We start from the raw sequence: 13645 nt of genomic DNA, 5'->3' as shown, positions 1-13645 counted from the left end.
GTGAATGTGTGTGCATGCTGACTGAGGAGCAAGCTTCTATTTGGGGAAATGAGGTATTACATTAGTGCAGGTTAAATGTATATGTTTTCCTTCAGTGGCATACCCTTTTTACTGGAATTATGGGCAAAACCAACATAATGAGTGTTCCTTTATGTTCTTACAACAGGGGTGAGAAAAGTGGGCTACATTGGTGCAGGTAGTATGGCCATGTTTTCTTTTTGTGTGGGAAAATCATTTTACTGGCTTTACGGGAAACACAAATATGGGTGCTCGAGCATGAGCATACTGGCCTACATGGGTGCACCAAGTATGGACATGTTTTCTTATAATGGCATATCATGGTTTACTGGCATTATTGGCAAAGCCAACATGAGTGTTCTTACATGGGAATACTGGCTTACACTAGTTCAGCCAATAAGGTCATGTGCTCATACAATGGGCATAGCATTTTACTGGCATTGTGGGCAAAGTAAACAAGATGAGTGTTCTTAATTTGGGGGCTACATTGGTACAGACAGTATGCACACGTGGTCATTCAATGAGCATAGCATTTTACTGGCACTATCGGCAAAGCCAACATGATGATGGCTCTTATGTGGGCATAAAACAGTCATGCATTTTTTGTATTACTGGCATTATAGACCAACCAATTTGAGGGATGTTCCTGCATGGGCATGCTGGCTTACTTTGGGGCAGCCAGTGTGGCTATATTTTCTTACGGTGGCATAGCCTTATTCCTGGTATTATGGACAAAGTCAACGTGATGAGTGTTGTTCGTTGGCCTGTATCCGTACATAGGTGAAGCAAGTATGGAAAATTGTGTTACAGTACCATGCCAATTTTTACTAGCATCATGGGCAAAGGCAACAGAAGCATGTTCCTATATTTGAAAATTGTAGTATTTTGGTGCAGCAGTCTGGACATCTTTGGGCACAGTCAGCATGAACATTTTTTATTTTTTATACTGGCATATATTGTGGGCAATGACATAGTAAAAATGTGTTGGAATCTGTCACGTGTTACCCTACAAAAGCATTTGCACACTGTTTGGCTTTTTACTAAATTTTTCACTGATATTTTCCTAGCTATGCTCGGTTGCTCATGCACACTGTACGGAACTCATGGTGGCAAGAATAAAGACAGACACAAGTGATCACAGTTCAAGGGTGTTTATTAAACTGTATAGGTAGGTTGGAAAAATGCCTAAACTAAATCTAAATCTAAGATGGGAGCAAGATTCAACCATCAAACAATACTAAGGCAGTCCTAGTGGTGTTGTCAAATAAAAGGGCCTATACATAAAAACCTACAGCCAATCCTTACGCTAAATACAAAAAGAAGTGTGGGATAATGTTCTTAAGAAAGAAGGAAGTGTTCACAAATAATAAGTCAGGATGTGGTACTTGGGCTATCCCTGGCCCACGTTTTCAGCACGGGACAAGGTAGGACTTTGGAGCACAGCACACACTCGACCTTCAATTCAATTCAAGCTAACAATTCCGCTTTCAGCAATAGGGGCTTTCGGTGGATAAGTCTCTTTACGACCAAAAAGTCTCATGCCACCGTGGGCCTGATGTATTCAAATAATAAAGAGTTCCTTTATTATTCCCGCATAAACGTATTTTGAAGATTCTTTTTCTTTGTCTTTTCAAACCAGCACTCCCATGTCTGTGTTCATTATGAATTGTCAGTCATGAAAATCAATATTTCAAAACTAAATACAGGCTAATTTCAGATTTGTTGGTTTTGATGGTATTCCAAACACTGTATTACATGCAGATTTGTCTGTTACCACTTCTCTAATAGAACACAGTAGAATGACATGGAGGATTTTGCTCTGTGATAGAAATGGTAGTTTTTTCTCTCCATCCTCTGCATTTTGTTGCTACAATCTAATTAAAGATTCCGTGTGACTGAAGAAATAAGCTAGGATGGTCCAATTGCAGCGTGCACTTTGTTAGACAAGTAAAAACTATCAAAACTTACATTTGTGTACATTTTAAAAGTAAACTAACTAGTTGTCATGACTATTTTGTATGCACTATAATTACCATAATATTCCACTGCAATCTTGAAATCAATTGGTCTTCAAGCAAATTATACTGCCATCAGTTCAACAATGAATATTGCCATCTGTGTCACAAAATATACCCAGGAGTGACACTTTGTATGGCCATTATGGCTACATTTTATTGGCATTGGTTCCTAGGTTCTGATCTTTATTTATTTAAAGGTATGACATGCTTTCAAAATAAGGATTTCATACTATCAAATTAAACAATTAGAATCTTCAAGTATATTAATATCGGAGTTAAAATAAATATTTCCTATGATCAAAATTACATAATTGCTCCAAACATATGTAGTAAACTCACAATTCATTAAAAATATATACAAGATCTGATACCAGGACTATGCCACATTGCCATATATTACAATTAGACAACTGCTTCTAAAAAGAATCCCAAAATTCTATAATCTCGAGAGATGGAGGAATATAAAAACCGTCCAAGCATCAGGCCCAAAACAATGTGGGCTCTTTCAAATCCCCAAATCTACTGAGCAGTAACTTTCTACCCATATCAAAGGCTTTCCTCCCAGACAATTGATGCTTTGTAGTCTCAATAGTCCTGGCAAAGCCATCAAAGTATCTTTTACTGGGGCATTCCACTTTGGGACCCAAATCGCCCAGTGGTACACAGGTTAATACGAAACAGGATGAATTGCCTGTAAACTCTCGTATTTGGGAAATATATAAGACAGGGATGGGGTTTGAGCATGTTAGGACGATGCACTTCCAGATATTCCCATGCTAAACCTTTGGTTTGCAGAAAACTGTAGTTGGAAAGTATATCCCATTCACAAATCTAAGTTTTCAGATCTTGAATCTGAGAATTAATTGGAAGAGATGTGTCAAGCTAAAAATATACTTGGGAAAGAAATCATAAAATCAATTTGCGTAATCGGCGTGGTTATTGCCTGCCTGTGCTATGTTGTCTATCTTTCCCAACAGGGACCGTTGCACACAATTCATTCATTTGATTAATTGAGTCGCTCACTCATTTCAATTATGATTCGTTATTAGATTGCTGTCTGAATAATTCAGTAAATATGTTTGTAGGGCTTGATGTAGTCCTCCGACACCTGATGTGGTACAATTTACACACAACAAAACACAATTAAAAATGATAACATGCTTGTGAGGAATTCGACCATCCGCACAGTGCATGTGCGCTCGCCTGGGCTTTTTTGAAATTTTAAATTAAATTGAATGATTGTAGATCAACCACTGGAAAATGTGTGGGGCTAATCTGCACACATTTTCCTATGCTCACCAAATGACATACACATAGACCTGTGTATATGAATATGACAGCCAAGAGTATATGAAGGCATCTCAGAAGGGGGAAGGCCAAACCTTCCTCCTGCCATGGACAGCCTAATTAACTAACAAAGGCTACATGGATCTGCCCTATCGTTTGTTAGCTCTGCTGGTGGCAGCTTTGCATACTGGTACCTTCTGAAAGGGATCGCCCTCGCGGGCGTTTGAATGAATCAGAATTCAGAATTCATTCAAACAGGCCCACAGGAGGCCTGGTTGCAGGACTAATAAAGGACAGGAATACCCCAACACCTTTGATGTGCACTGTGTCACCCTGAAGCCAGCTCACGCCTCTCAGTATCTAGGGCAGTGACTTGTCATGTCAGGGACAGCTGATTACAGTAGTCATCCCCGCGAGTGCGATCCCTTTCAGAAGGTACCAGTATGTGGTTTGGCGGTGACCAAAGGTCTGGTCTGGCCGCAGCTTCAAGGGAGACCTGCCGCTTTACTCAGGAACCACAGAGAGCTCAATTAACGAGAGGGACCCTTTGATCAACAAAAGACATTGAGATGGTTGGGACTTAGTAGTGCATGTTTTCACCCCTTTACCTTTTCTGTTTCAAAGCACTCTGGTTATGACCTCATGCATGCAGGAGATTGTTGGTGGGGACGCTAAGTCATTAAGGTAGGCTTAGCCTACAGCAATCAATGGGGTCCATCTGGCTTTAAAAGAGGGTCAAGCCCCTCTTTTGGGCAGATCATGTGAAGACTTTGCAAGGAGTAAAAGAAAAACTAATTTGGGCCCTGGTTGAAGGCACAGTCTGCCTTACAGCTTCCACCAGTGAAGGAAGGTGAGGATTTCCAAAGAGGGAAGCAAGATCCCTCTGCTAAACATCTCCCAGGCAGCAGCGTGAGATACTGAATCCAGAGGACCCTCCAGCAGCTCCAGAACAAGTACCCAGCCAGCACACAGTGTGACCTGCTAGGTTCTGGAAGCAAGCTTCCTAGGTGGGAAGTGCCAGAGAGTCTCTGAACCAAAACAACGACAAGGCCGTTGCCTGCAAAACTCTGCTCAACTTTGGGCCGTCCACCTTAAAGGACGACTCAAGCCCAGTGAAGAAGCTAGGAGGAGTGCTTCGACAAGCCTCAACCAGCGTCTGCTTAAAGGAAATTCTTCGAGCTAGTCGATCCCTGGAACTGCAACTGACTGCACTGCTGACTGTTTTAATGCCGCAGTCGCTCACGCCATCCGAGACACCTCGACCAGTGCTGCAGACCCGCCAACCAGCACTGAGACAATGATTCCTGACTGCAAGCTGCGGTGTAGGCCATCCTGCAGCCGTCCATGTCCAGCCTTGCTCGCCGAGCTGCCTACCGCCTGACACCCACAGATGTATCCCATCTTGAATTGAACTCTGTCGCAGGAGCTGTAAAGCACCCTGAATCAGACTTGACCCTGTCGTGCACCAAAGACTTCTACAAGTACAAAGTATATTGTGGTTCTGTCCCCTGGTCCTTCTCCGAAGGCCCCTAGTGACATTTTACAACTCATTGTTCCCTTTGTGCTGAAGTCAAGTATCCTTGAACTATTGCAATTAATAACTTTATCGACTACCCTCCTGTCAGTATCCAGAGTGCATCACCTTTCCTTCTTGTAACTGTCTGTCCTCTGCATTCCTTTACAGGGTGGGTTGTATTTTGTAGTGTGCTAGAACTGTCTGTTGTGATAATAATAAAGTAGATATTTTCATACAATCTTGACTGGACAGTCCCTTTTTTCATTGTGTAATAAATGTACCTTCGAGGTGTTGCAACTAACCAATGATCCACAACCTTTTGGAGATAAGCCTGCCATTCCGTCCACATTACCAAAATTACTCAAGGAAGTTTATAATTTGCTTGTGTTTCCAATCTGTTCGGATCCCTTCTGGTCTACTAGAGGTGTGGGGCTGATTGATGGTTTATAAACCCATATTCATCCCTGGACCCCTGGTGCCCTCGGAAGTTGATTCATCACAAAGCTCTATATCATTTTGCACATAAAAGACAAATAAGATTCGCTTTTAGTGCAAGGAAATGTTTCCCATCAATGCCCCACACTGTAATGCTGTGACCCTTTGCCACTTAACGTTGGCTATTTGTGCCACATACTGCAAGAGTGGATGTCAGTTCCAGCTAATCTAGAAGGTAACATTGGCCTTAAGTGCCACATAATAAAATCTATTGTTGTCATATATTGTAAAACTGATGATCAGAGCCATCTAAGATTGATAATCATTTTCACATGGTGTAATATTTACAATCATTGCCACTGATTCTTGGCCCCAGTAGCAAATATTGGAATACTGATGGAGAGTGACACGTAATATTGACTCCATCCGAACCTGCAGATGTTCTTGGGTGAAGAAGGCTAGTCATTTGGTCCTGTCCCAATGAAGTTAACACTCTGCAGCAAGATGTAAGTGATTACCTCTCCCCTAATCATTGTTCACCCCTTGCTGCCAGTGGATTAGAAAGCCTCCAGCAGCCTAGGGCCAGACTGGCGCATTAATGACGTGTGCAATAGTCAGCAGTGGCTCCATAAAATAACTCCTCCTTTCCGAGTAGCCCAGAACATTCTGTAATCTGTCAACAGAGGCGTTGCTGGGAAGGGGGGAGGGGAATGAGGGGGCTATAGCCCCGGGACCTTATAGCCCCGGATAGAACCCAGGGACTACAACCAAAAGGCTATAGCTAGCTCTGAATCCTGGCAGTGCCGACATTAGCTTAGCCCCTGATCTTTTCCAGACCTAGCAACACCCCTGTCTGATGAAACCTCTTAACTATGTGCCTGCCCACCATATGTGGTTGGGTTGATCCCTGGTCTTTTCTTCTGCAGTGGCCAGATAAGCAACAAGCGCAATGCAAAGCTCACATTATCAACAGAGGTGTACCAATGTGACAACCGAAGGATAGGGAATTAGTGACAGTGTGATTTAGAAAGACCAATACAGTTCTGGCAGAAGGGTGTGGTTGTGGAGTCTAATGAATACTCAATGTAAAGGCTTGTTCTGTTTCATTTACAGGTTCAACAGCTCCTGGAAAGTGGGCTTTCCAGTGGTTCATTCCAGTTGAAGTGGGTGGGCTATGAACGGCCTCCAGTGGACTGATGTGACCGAAGACCAGTAGCACCCTGCACCTCCTCACAGCCGTGTCAGTGCTCCCGTGGGTGTGAACATCAGTGCACTACGCCTTTGCTTGTGGCCAGCGAGGACCAGTATGCAATCATATTGAGACAGCATTAATGATATTAAGGCTCCCGTTCAACGTGCTTTGATCAGCTGATAGTGCGACCACCAAAAAAGGAACTGTGCACGAATATGTGACCTGCAAGCGTAGGCCTAGCTGTGGATGGGTGTCCTTGTAAAAATACAAATAATTAGTTTCCAGTTTTTTCAGAATGAAATAGGCTGCTAGTAAAGCAGGCTGGGATACAAACTCATTAAAAACCATATATTATGAAGGGCGAAGGATACATATTTATAGATTTAAGAACTCGATTCGAAGATGCAGGTAAAAGGACATTCAAATATTATTTCAGAATCTTGCGGTTTGTCATTTCTTATTTGTCTTTATGGAGTCTGGGGGGTTTTACTATAAAAAAAATGTACGCTGTAACGGTGCAGAAGGAGGAGACTGGCACACAGGTGGCATGGCGTTTGGCATACACTTTTATTATACTAGAAATAAAGAGAAAACCTACCTGTCCCTAACTCTAAGAGTGGCTTCCCTATCTCAACTAAAATACTAAGGGATCAATCAGGATGTCCATGTAAATCAAGAGTCCACCGTCCGCATCAAAAACGTATTTCCTTCCCTTACACTTATAACTAAACTAATACTGGATCTGTTTGGTCCAGAAGCATGATAGCTGTGCTCTCTCTCAAAACAGGAGCCTGTGTTTCTCCTAGTCTTCTCCGGTACTCGCCAGCCACCCGAATAAGGCACCGGACAGGGAGAACTTCCCTCCGTCATGGGGCAGCTCGCTACAGCATTGCTTCCCGCTGCGCAACCTCTGCAACATGGGCTTTCACCATCTACGACTCTATCTGCACCATCATCCGCTATGAACACGGCAGTGGTACCAGCGTCTTAGCTTCTCTGATCCTGCTGCATACACTGCTGCTGGCTACTCCTTCTACTGGCCTGCACCTGAAGGAGATTTGAATAATCAAAATTCCCACTCAGGTGTGGGTCATGAGAAACACTAGGCTGTATACTGCAGTTTTGTGCCCCTGAGCCCCCTCTTCCTCATCCCAGTACTAAGGGCATTGAAGTCCCTTATGTTCTTTTTCTACTTTTTATCAAATGTTTCAATTTTGCAATAGGCCATTAAGACTGTGGTATCACTTGGGAAGTTGTTTAGAGGGTTCTCCTAATTCTCCTGACCTGAGTCCCCCGTCCCCCGATGTGACCCTCCGTCAGAACACCACTCCCATGGTCAGGATCAGGAAGCATCTACCTTTCCCTGGTCACATGAGAAGGGTCCCAGGCCACGGTCTTTGGGATGATCACCTCTGATTCATCACAGTGCAGGTTTTAGAATCATCCTTTATCACTTTCAACCTTTCTGGTGTCCCACCAAACACCCCAGCAACCCAGATACCTGCAGGTCACTTGCTGGTGCTTTCCGGTGGGCTTCTCAGGCTTTGGGCTGCTTCTCCAGCGGTTGCGGTGCCTCCACTGCGTTCTCTCCTTCTCGGGCTGCGCTGTTCCAGCTGATGATGTGTTCTAGCTCCCTCGGATGCCCGTTCTTCCTCCCGTCTGTCAGTCTGTCCATGGTGAACCTGCCAGGGCTGCCTCTGGTGGCAGACAATTGTCTTGGGTTCCACTCTCCCTGCTTGTCTTCACTTGCCGGCTTTGAATCTCGCAGCTCCTCCAGGGAGGGATTCTCTCCATCTTTCGTAGTCCTTCCTCTATTTCTACATGTGATTTTCCAATGGGAGTTAGCAAACCACTAGAAGGCTCTTTGGAGGTTCTAGGAATAGTCAGTAGGGCTCTGCACCTCTTCCTCGTCTCAGTACTTGTCCATTGTATTCGTTCTGGGTAGTCTTTGCTCTTCTTCATCCGAGTATAAGCCTAGGATGTTAAGTATTGGGTTTTACAGAGATAAATTGATGTATGTAGCATTGAGGGGAGGGATGTGGAGTGGGTTTTAGAGCTAGCAATATTTGGGAGAGCAAAGTCAGACCGCGTTTCCCTTAGATGGCCGTCCTTGTCCCTAGAGGGGGAGTCTCTCCCCATGAGATCCTCCCACTGACTACCACCCCTAGGGCAACATTCGGGTAGCAGATTCACCTCCCTGGCCTCATGGGAAGGGGCTCCCCTCGGGGAGAAGTGACGACATCTAAGGATTCATCACAACGTATTGTCATTTCTTTAACTATAAATATATATATATGTATTTTATTGTATACTGGTTAAAAAAAACAAAATCAACCTTAACAATATAAAACAGATTAAAAAGATTAATAAAAACACATTCATTTACAAATCATGAAAGTAATTAATAGATGATTTCAAGTTAATTAAACCAATGCATAATGAAATGCACTTTCAATTCAGCCTATCACACTTAAAACCAAATTATTCAAACATAAAAAACATCAAATTGATTACTTCCAATTACTAGAATCATTACATAGTCGTACACTAATTCTGCTAAGCTTTTCTTACTTTTAAGCCCCAGTGTTATTCATTAGTCGTAAAATGTTAAACAAAATGTACCACTGAAACAACAATAGAAGCATGCGATCCAATGACGCACCTTTCCCAGAAAGAGTCAGTGTCCACATTATCATGTGCATCAAAACACTTTTTAAAATGCACATATCTCAATGAGCCTAAGGTAGGGCATGCAACCACTGTATGTTTGAGAGTTTCAGCCGGGTTAATTTGCTTGCAAAATCTACATGCAACTGCGTTCCCCTGGATCAAATTTTGATTGAGCCGAATTTCACCCGTATAATACAGGTTCCAACGAAAACGCAAAAAATCCATCCTCACCCTAGTACATGGAAATGGTTCTAGATAGTGAGCCATGCTGCTCCTCCTTTTGTGCTCACAAGGTAGATGACTCAGGCTGGGATAAGGATGCAAACGGTCCAAATGTAAGTGCCAATCGAGGTCACGCATGGATTTCTTTACCTTTTTCAGGCTCCTTTATAAGGTCAGAAACAGGCCCACTAATTGCAGCAAAGCTGTGCTATGCTCCACAAACTCCATTACGGGAGGGACCCTTCTCTTTTGCACTAAACCAACCAGGTCAGCATATAACGTATTAGTAGGAGCGGTCAGAGTTTTTCTGTATATTGACAGGATTCGCCACTGACCTTTCACTTTTAAGGAACAAACACCTAATTCATATCGAATTGCCGAAATAGGCACAGCTCTTGGAACTCCCATCACAGTTCAACAAATTAAAACCTCCAGGACTGTTAAGAAATCCAAGACTCAGTCCTTCCAAAGCTCAATTCCATACAGTGGGCCTCATCACGACTTGGGCGGTATTACCCCTACCGCCAAACTCGTGATCCGGCGCTATTAGTAATGTCAATCCCCATTCCCCATTGAGCCCATTCGGGAATGCCCCATTCCCCATTGGGCTCAATGGGGAAATTTTGCGCTAATACAGCCGGCGGATTTCCCGCCGGCGGTAATAGTGCGAATTTTTGGCGGATTTCCCCCCAGCTCAGAGCTGGGGAGAAATCCGCCGAAGTCCTGCTTTGGCGGACCCTTAAATCCGGCGGTAATAGCGCTACCGCCGGATTTAAGGGTTACCGCCAATGGCGTGATGAGGCCCAGTAGCTTGGGAGCGACTTTCCCTTCACAAAAATGTCACTAAAGGAATAAGGGAGCATTTGCAGGATCTGCTTTTTAGGCGTTTCATTTGCAGAATACTGGCGTCTGCTTTGGATCTTACAAATGTTTTAGTATGCAATTTATCAGGGCACCCTGTTTTGTGGAACCCCAAATACACCATTGAATCTACCCTCGTGAAGATAGTGTAATTTAAGAACCAACACATGGCGGCTCTCCTCTTTCTTTTAGTAAATGATAGAATCCTAGTCTTCCTAGGGTTGATCCTAAGACAGTTAATGTTGGCATTCACTTCAAAAGCGGTCGGCAATCCCTGCAACCCCTTTCCTGTGCAATCAATCAGTATGAAGTCATCGGCATACGCCAACCAATTCACTGACAGATCCCCTAACTCGGGAGTAACAGAAGCTGCTGCTTCCAAAAATGTGCCTGCATCAGCAACGTATAGATTGAATAAGCAGAAGGCCAATATACATGCCTGTCTAAGACCATTATAGGTGGCGATTTTTCCAGTCAGTGCACCTTCATGATTTAGCCTGAACCTTACGTTGGAACCATCATATAGCATAATGATTCGTTTTAGCAAACCAGGCGGGATTCCCTACTTCTCCAGATTTTTCCATAATTTCGTCCTAGACCGTGTGTCAAAGGCATAAGACAAGTGAATGCTTGCCAGATGGATTGCGTCATACTTCCCTTTTACTACAAGGTCCTGATAGCAACTTAACTTAACTATAAATATGCTGTTACCTCTTTGGTAGTCCCATATCTTCGCAGCGGACAATAAGCCAGGAGGCTGCACATAGACAATGTCTCCTTGCACATAGATGCCACTCTGTAAGTAAAGGTAGGTGTTTGGCAGAGGATAGTCTTGCTGTAAAGATGGCTTCTTTTGTTAAAAACATGCCTCAGAGGTCTATGGCATTATTCAAACCATATAGATCAGAAGTCTGCAACCTTAGGTTCTTCTAATGTTTTGGACTACAACTCCCATCAGCGCTACTCAGTGTAGTAAATCGTGAGGGATTATGGGAGTTATAATTCAAAACAACGGGAAAGCCGCAGCTTGCAGCCCCGATTTCGATTAATGTTGTGTAAATGTATTACATTCATGGCTGTTCGATAAACCTTCTTTTACCACAGATGTAGAAAGTGTGCGTCTACATAACCTAATAGTACGCTTGGGAGTTCCTCCCCAGATGTCCCCACATCTGAGGTTGATGGGCAGAACAATATAAAAGGAAATTCCCAATCCCAGAGATTCTGTTAGTTCTATTCCCATTGGTGCTGCCCAGGTGGACACCATAGCCTGCATGAGAACTTATGTAACCCTTGGAAAGCTCCGTTAGCTATGATGTTCACTCTTTGAAGCAAACAACAAAGTGGTCTCTTGAGCCAAAGCCTGTACCACCAGCTTCCTTCCTCTCCATACTTCACCGATACATTTAGATTGGAGCGTGTTATGGGCAGGACCACTGAGATTAGTGGTGCGATTGTGTAATGGCATGCGAACATGAACACACATACCAGAGTGGTACAACGTCCTTTCATCGCTGTATATTTCAAAGCCTGGCATTTAAACATGCACATTATAACGAAAATGTCCATCGAAGTTTTTAGGGGGGGGTGGGAAAGGGCAGATAAGGGTTTGAGTGGGTAGTGAATAGGTAAAATAGGTGGAGGAAAGCGGGATGGGGAACCACCCCTCCCCCCCAAAACTATGACCCTCTGGATTCATGTCGCTTCTACCTCACATAGTCCCCTGATTGAAGACAGAGGCTAGCATATCTTATGAGAACATGATCTAATATTAAGGTTTTGTTCAGACCACTGGACACCAAATCAAGGAAAGCTGGGGTGTAAATAAACAGTCATGGCTATGCATAAAAGGGCACCAATCTGCCACTCCCCTGGGCTGAGAAACTCATCTCCAGAGGCCAGTGAACCACAGGAATCCACAGAAAACAGGAACAGACCTTTTCTTGCTATGCGCCCTTTCACTGGAATATGTTACCAGTGCAGATAAGACTGCCCCCCTCCATTCTATACTTCAGGGGGAACCTGAACACCCTACTCTTCAAGTGCAATCTCAACGATTGCCCCACTTCACCCCATTCATCCCTGCAATAGATGTAGTAACTAAAAACAAATGTTATCACACACTCATTATAGTGGGCCTCCAGCCTTTGTTGACACAGTTGTGCTAGTCCCATTGGTGGAATTGTTCTGCCAAAGGAATTGCAGCGCCATCCATGCGGGGATCATAGAAATGGGAAAACTAGCAAAGGGCACAGGCCGTGCAACTCATGTACGGCCTGACAAAAATCAAAACACACCTTTCTCCCAGATTAGCCTCACCATGGCTTTTAATACAGGAACAATAGCAATTCAAAGTAGGCCAAGCATGACCTGGATGCACTCCGTGCTAAATGACTAGAGTGGTCCTCATTCATCAGTTAGGGATAGGCCGAATCTAGGCCAACTGAAATGCTAGTTCATTAGTCTCCACCCAATGAAATACAACCAATTTTTGAAGTAGGACTTTGCGTGCACAAAGCTCCACCCTGTCGCACTCTCTTCCCTTCCTTCTCTGGAGGAAACGCAACTACACGATATCTCAACGAGGTCTGAAGTCAGCCTCGTAATCTTCTCCTGTAATTCCATTAGCAAGCTTTTCTCCCACTGCGTTCTTTCTATCCCAGCGCTTAGAAACAGCGTTAGCAGTATCAGTGTTCTACGTGGGAGCAGAAACAATGTCAAAACTCGGTTCAAGATAGCAGTGGGAGACCGTTTATTTCTTTGCAGCTGCAGAGAAACAGACAGGGTAACTGGCAGAGTATCCCGGTCCAAGGAAATGGTGCCTCCGCATACAGATTAAGGGACTTTTCATAGGGTTTTAGACAATGAAAATCATACATTAATGTGATACATTAAGTTAGTCACATTTGAACATCATGCTTCCCAACGAAACATCCTTTAACCTTGCTTCAGGTGGGTAGCACCAATATATGTAAACATTAGCTGCTCGGCAGCCTCACACACACATGACATCCCTGCCATGCTTGGAGCAAGGTACAACCTTGTTTTGATGCTTGATGGAGCCATAATAGCATTGCTGTTGAGTTGATGCATGCAGACCGGAAGTACCCTGAGCTCTGCAGGCGGGTCTGTTGCTAGGTTTTCTGTGTCTGGAGCATAAATGCATGTGTGTCCACAGGGGAGCCTTGTGTGCCCGGGTGTTAGGATGCATTGGCTGGGCGTATGATCTGTGAATTGTTTGTACAGGTTTGGTGCTCTGCTGTTTGATGTCTGTTGGGAGGGATCTTTAAACTGTCCAGCATGAGTTGCAATGTTGGTCTGTGTAAAGGGTGTTTGGGCAAAGAAGTTGGAAAAAGCTATTGCAGGAATATCAGTGCATGCATTGCTTGGTTTTTTTTCGCAGCATTTGTTGCTGCTGATTTTTTA

The 13645-nt window shown here is 43.8% G+C and overlaps 1 protein-coding gene across 1 annotated transcript in view; it reads left to right on the top strand.

Annotated features, from left to right (window-relative positions):
* CLEC20A (C-type lectin domain containing 20A) overlaps positions 1-8736 on the top strand; it is a 141230-nt gene extending 132494 nt beyond the window's left edge. The window contains exon 6 of the mRNA XM_069634796.1: positions 6388-8736. Coding sequence (XP_069490897.1) covers positions 6388-6471 — 84 coding nt within the window. The 3' untranslated portion in view covers positions 6472-8736. The remainder of the gene's footprint in view (positions 1-6387) is intronic.
* The last annotated feature ends 4909 nt before the right edge of the window (positions 8737-13645 follow it).

Source organism: Ambystoma mexicanum, chromosome 1q (genome assembly GCF_040938575.1).
Source record: "Ambystoma mexicanum isolate Mex_15411 chromosome 1q, UKY_AmexF1_1, whole genome shotgun sequence".
Lineage (NCBI taxonomy): Eukaryota > Metazoa > Chordata > Amphibia > Caudata > Ambystomatidae > Ambystoma > Ambystoma mexicanum.
Note: the sequence above shows the minus strand (reverse complement) of the source record. Positions and strands in the feature narration are given on the sequence as shown.